The sequence below is a fragment of the Elephantulus edwardii genome, unplaced genomic scaffold (genome assembly GCF_000299155.1).
Source record: "Elephantulus edwardii isolate Elephantulus edwardi_28Jun2011 unplaced genomic scaffold, EleEdw1.0 scaffold00097, whole genome shotgun sequence".
In the NCBI taxonomy this organism is placed as follows: domain Eukaryota; kingdom Metazoa; phylum Chordata; class Mammalia; order Macroscelidea; family Macroscelididae; genus Elephantulus; species Elephantulus edwardii.
This window is the reverse complement of record NW_006399847.1, coordinates 2335620-2341715: the sequence shown is the minus strand read 5'-3', so window position 1 is coordinate 2341715 and position 6096 is coordinate 2335620. Positions and strand designations below refer to the sequence as shown.

The 6096-nt window shown below is 39.9% G+C and overlaps 1 protein-coding gene across 1 annotated transcript in view; it reads left to right on the top strand.

Annotated features, from left to right (window-relative positions):
* MYOM1 (myomesin 1) overlaps positions 1-6096 on the top strand; it is a 244358-nt gene that overhangs the window by 41089 nt on the left and 197173 nt on the right. The window contains exons 3-4 of the mRNA XM_006891423.1: positions 1852-2125; positions 2886-3043. Of these exons, the coding sequence (XP_006891485.1) occupies positions 1852-2125; positions 2886-3043 (432 nt within the window). The remainder of the gene's footprint in view (positions 1-1851; positions 2126-2885; positions 3044-6096) is intronic.

The following is a 6096-nucleotide window of genomic DNA, read 5'->3' as shown; positions in this document are numbered from 1 at the left end:
GGAGAAGATAACATAGATGAATGGGATCTTCTAAGACTCAAATCCCTATGCACATCCAAAAATATATACATGTTTTAAAATGTACATAAAGTCAGAAGCTAAATAATTACTTTTGAGGTTCAGATTATTTTTAAGTGGGAAAGGCAAAAGACCATGAGTCCCTCCTGCCTTTCATGCTGTTCACTGTGCCAACATAGCTGTTGTTGGAAGCAGTGTGAGGCCTCAGCTTAGGGTAAGGGGAGCACTGGACATGATTGGTTACCATGTGCACTGTAGGATATACCAGCACTCATTTCAAATCTCCCTCTACAAGTATGACTACACAGAGGTAGATTCACTCGCTAGAGAGAGAGAAATTTTTTAATTTTTTAAAAAATTTTATTTTAATAATTTTAATGAACATTTACAGAGATTTTGGATTTCCATTCATTCATTGTTGCACTTTTCTCCCTGCCCAGAGAAATTTTTTTATACTGGTTTATTTATCAAGTTTGTATACATTGTTTTTCACATCAGATCTTTCCCGTTTCCTTCATTCCCCCTCTGCCCATCAAACTGTACCCTATGATTAACCCCCACCCCGTGCCCATCCTCACCCCTCTGCTCTCCCTCCCCCATCCTCCTCTTGGATCCTTATACTTGTTCTATAATAATGGTCTTATACAGTTTTCATCCTTATGGAACTGAGTTAATTCACTGAGCATAATACTCTCCAGTCCCTCCCAATTTAGGTAATGATTTACAAAATCGTTGTTTCTGCATGCTGTGTAGTATTCCACTGTGTCAATATACGATACTTTCTCAATCCATTCAATTGTAGTTGGACATTTGGGCTGTTTTAATGTACTTGCAATGGTGAATAAAACTGCTATAAAAACTGGTGTATAAATCTCTGTGCCCCAGTTCTCATTCTCTCAGGGTATATTCCAAGCAAGCAGTGGAATAGCTGAGTCATATGGAATTTCAATGTTCAGCGTTCTGAGGAAACTCCAAACTACCTTCTAGAGTGGTTGTACCATTTTACAATCCCACCAATAGTTCCTATCTCACCACATCCTCTCCAACATTTATTGCTTGCTATCCTGTTACACTTTGCCACTGCTACTGGAGTGAGATGGTATAGAGAGTGAATTTTGAACAAATTTTTATCACCTAATTTATTTTTGTTTATTAAAAATTCATTTCTTTCCTACATTCTTAGAAAAATTAGAATTAAGAATCACAGTAGACTTGACACTTACCAATGTAAATTATATTAGGATAAGTGAAAAAAATTACTATTTTTTTCTGACTTGTTAAATTGAATAGTGGATATATTGCTGATTCTATTAATAGGGACTTCTTTATTAATATTAGGAAGATGAGGAGGAGGCTCTGATGGCCTAGTATACAATTCAAACCCACCAGTTGCTTCAGGAGAGAAAGATGGGCAATCACCTTCTGTGTAATTAACTGTCTCTGAAAACTTGCTAGAGGGTCAGCTATGGATTGGTTCCAACTTGAGGGTACATAACAATTACAACAATATAAGAAGAAAGAAATTAAAATTTGCTCACTAAATTTGGTAAGAAATAAAGTTTATTTATCTTGTCTACTCATTTTTCTAGTAATATTTCTTATTGTTGTTGTGTGTCATCCAGTCTGTACAGACCTATAGCTGACCCTCCAGTGGGTTTTCAGAGTCAGTTAGCCACATGGGTGAAGATTGCTCATCCTTTTCACACAAAACACCTAGTTTAAGCTTGTTGAGCTATTGGGCTGTAGATCATCATTGAACTTCATGTATTGGAACAAGGCACTGACATCACTGCCATCCACAATATTCATATTTTGTTTTTTACTTTGTTTTAGCCAAGTGCACGTCAGTGGGATTACAGATACAGAAGAAGAAAGAATTAAAGAAGCAGCTGCGTATATAGCCCAGAGGAATCTTCTTGCGAGTGAAGAAGCAACCACCACATCCAAGAAATCCATGATGTCCAAGCAGGCCATGGCGTCCCAGCAGACCATGGCATCCCAGCAGTCTGCATTTGAATCTTCTCTCCTTCAGGAGGAGGCTTTTGAGAAGAAATCAAGGAAAGTCGCAATTCGAGAAAAGGCAGAACACTTGTCGCTGAGAAAAACAGTAAGAAAAGACATGTTATAAAAACATAAATGCATGGAATTAAGTGTGTGTGTGTGTGTGTGTGTGTGTGTGTGTGTGTGTGAGAGAGAGAGAGAGAGAGAGAGCGCGAGCAGGAGCCCATGTGTGCCCATTGATTTATGCCAAGTTAGGAGACTTTATAGAGAAGCAAAACAAAAAACAATTAGGAAAAAAGGCATTGAACTGTGAGGGTTAAAGAAAGTGAAACCTAAAAGTTGGAACTGTCAGAAACTTTAAACTCCATTTAAAGGACTTTAAGGAATTCACCTAAGGAAGTCAAGTATATTGTTAAAGCTTAACATGTAAAGAGTTAAATAATAGCATGTACAAGGATGGCACAAAATAGGACAGGATTCAGGTCTGTTGTTCTTAGGGTCTCTGTAAGTCGTACTCAACTGGGCTATATCTAACAACAACAATAATGATTCCATGGGGAAATATCTGACAATCTGCTTTTATAACAATCACAGTCAAGAAAATTCTGTGGAGTACTTCTCTGTCACATCAATTGCTATGAGTTGGAATCAGTGCCTTCCCACAACAATATTTTCATAGTAGTAGCATAGTATGCATGGTGGGAGTTCAGGTGCGAACCCAAAGGCCAAGCCTCCCTACCAGTTAGAATCCACCAGCTGCTCGAATGATGGGCAATCTCCTCCCATGTAATTTACAGCCTCTGAAAACCTGCTGGAGAGTCAGCTATGAGTCAGTATACAACCACAATAATACTATTTTTTTCCAGTTAGAAGAAACTGAGGCATATCATAGAAAGCTGAATGAAGATAGTCTTCTTCATGCCCCTGAATTTATCATTAAGCCTCGTTCACACACTGTGTGGGAGAAGGAGAACGTGAAACTGCACTGCTCCGTAGCAGGCTGGCCAGAACCTCGCCTAACATGGTATGTTACCTTCGCGAAAACTGCTTATTAAATTGATTACACACAATATCAGTTACCCCTGATAAAAGTGTACAGAATTATCAGCATGTAGGAGTAACAGAGGGTGTCTACATATTTTAATGAATTTTTTAAAGAATGACAAAAGAATACCGGGATAAATGCTGTATGGGAAGAAAGAATAGGTTTGCATGTATTTGGATCTGTTATAAAGAATCTCAGTATAAAAATTGGTCTTAATCTTATTGAAAGTGTTAAGATTTGGTCAACAATTTGTTGCTGTTGTTGTTGTTATGTGCCATTGAGCTGCTTGCAACTCATAGCGACCCTTTGTACAACAGTCCTAAACCCTGCTCTGTCCTGTGCCAATCGCACTGCCTCTGACACACCCATCACGATTACCCCAGTCACTGAATCAATCCATCTCATAGAGGGTCTTCCCCTCCTGCGCTGTCCCTCCACCCTTCCCAGCATGACATCCCTCTCCAAGGATCGGTCCCTCTTTGCAACATGTCCAAAGTATGTCAGACGAAGCCCCAGAATCCTTGCCTCCAAGGAGCAGCCTGGTTTAACCCTCTCCAGGACAAACCTGTTCATTTTCTTAGCAGTCCATGGTACCCTCAATACTCTTCTCCAGCACCACAGCTCAAAGGCATCAATTCTCCTTCTATCCTCCCTGGTTATTGTCCAACTCTCTGATGTATAGCAAGTGATTGCAAAGACCATGGCCTGTATCAGGCGCACCTTAGTCTCCAGAGAGACACCATTGCTCTTCAGTACTCTAGAGAAGTCCCTAACAGCAAACTTTCCCATCACAATGTGTCTTTTAATTTCCTGGCTGCTGGTGCCAAGAGTGTTGACTGTGGAGCCGTGCAAACTAAAGCTGTTAACAATCTCAATCTCTTCACCATCCATCCTGATGCTGTCTATTGGCCCAGTGGTGAGAATCTTTGTCTTCTTGATATTGAGCCTTAATCCATATTGAAGGCTACAATCCGTGACCCTCTGCAGCAAGTGCTTCTGATCCTCCTCAGTTTCAGCCAGCAGGGTTGTGTCATCTGCATAACGCAGATTGTTGATGGATCTTCCTCCAATCCTAATGCCACACTTCTCCTTCTAGAGCCCAGCCTCCCAGATAATCTGCTCTGCATATTTACAAATTACAATTTAAAAATTAAAAAAAAAATGTCTGCAACTGTATTGGACCATAAATATTAAATAAGGATTTGCTTTCATTAATGAACTTGCCAATGTAGGTATCATTTGTGATAAGCATCCTTTGAAACCATCACCAAAACCTAGTACATAGTGTGTAGGGAGTTGCAATGCTAATCCCAAGGTCAAGTTATGTGCCATTGAAATCCATCAGTGGTTCCCAGGGAGAAGGATGGGCAATTTCCTTCCCTGCAATTTATAGCTTTGGAAACCAAAGGGAGGGTCAGCGATTACTTGTTTCCAACTTGAGGGCAGTGAGTTGAGAAGAGTGAAACCCAGAGGGCACTGGGTCACCAGAGCCAAGGCATCAGGGTACTTCCTGAAGCCAAATAATAGGGGCACCAGATGGGAGATAGGCCTTTTCTAAGGCCATAATAATAAAGTTTCTTTCCATGATGCACAAGGCCCATTACTCCTAATGCAATTGACAATGAACTGATGATCCATAAACCTAGAACTTTGCCAACAGACATCATGAATGTCATGAGATAGCTGCCTCAGAAAACATAAGAATTGTTGAAAAACAACGTATATGAATTTTATGAACTTTGTATGTAAACCAGTAAAAATGAAAAGAGAGAAAAAGAAAGAATGGCTGATTCAGTTTTACAATCCTGCTTTATTTTCTGGCATAAGTAATCTGCATGCTGTTGTCTTATCCTCAGAGGTGATTGTCGATGAACCACGTGTCACAGAATAAACACTACTCATGATGGTGCTTGTCACCCACAAAGAGTCTCCTTGCCATTCTGTTATTTTCAATGTTTCTCATTTGGATAGTATAATAAGGGGTATATGACAAGATATGTACAGTCTAAGGCCATTCTTAGGGGGCACTTTTAATAGTCACATATGATACCAATCAGACTTTGATAATTTTAGAGTCCCTGTGTGATGCAAAACATTTGGAGGTCCAAGTTCAAGCAGAAGCACCTTGGGAGAATAGCCTGTTGATCTACTTATGAGAAGTCAGCCCTGAAAGCCTGGTGGAGCTCGGTTCTACTCTGTCACTCACAGGCTTGCTCTGAGTTGGAATTAGCCTGTCAGCAACTGATTTTGATAACATTGATTTCTTTACAATATTTCTATGTATGTAAAGTAAGCAGCAATCAGCCTTTAACAACTTTGCCTCACCCTTCTCTCTGATTTTACCCACTCCTCACAGTTGAGTTGAGTTGGTTGAGTTCCAAAGGCTAAGTCCTTATGTGAAAATTGGGGCCATGCAAAAGTGAAGGATGACCACATCAGATCACAAAAATAGAAGACGACTACATTATTGCACAATTTCAAATCACATCAATACACAACTACTAAAATACATCATTCCATCACTGCAAAACACTGAGACTCATGGACAGTCAAGTGGACATAACCTTCACTATCACAGTCAACGTTTTCCTCACCAAACACCTCAGAATTCATTGCTTTCAGACATTATGCCAGATATTTGAGATCATCAATAGGGAAAAGTAAAATACCTAGAGAGTTTGCCCATCAGAGGTCCATGTCTTCTTGGAAAACGGATTTCTACTCACTTTAAAAAAAATTTAACAATTTCTATAGAACCTTATAGAGAAAAGCACATTTTTGGTTCTAAGAAATATGATTGCTGTTGTTATGTGCCATCCATCGAGTTGACTATGGCTCATAGTGACCCTATGATCTGAAGCCTGCTCTATCCTGAGCCAATTTCAATGTCTCTGACATACCAACTCTCATTACCTCAGTTACTATGTCAATACATCTCATCTGGTGTCTTCCTCTCTTGTGCTGTCCCTCCATCCTTCCAAGCATGATACCCTTCTGCAAGGACTGGTCCCTCCTAGCCTTCTCTGCCCGAA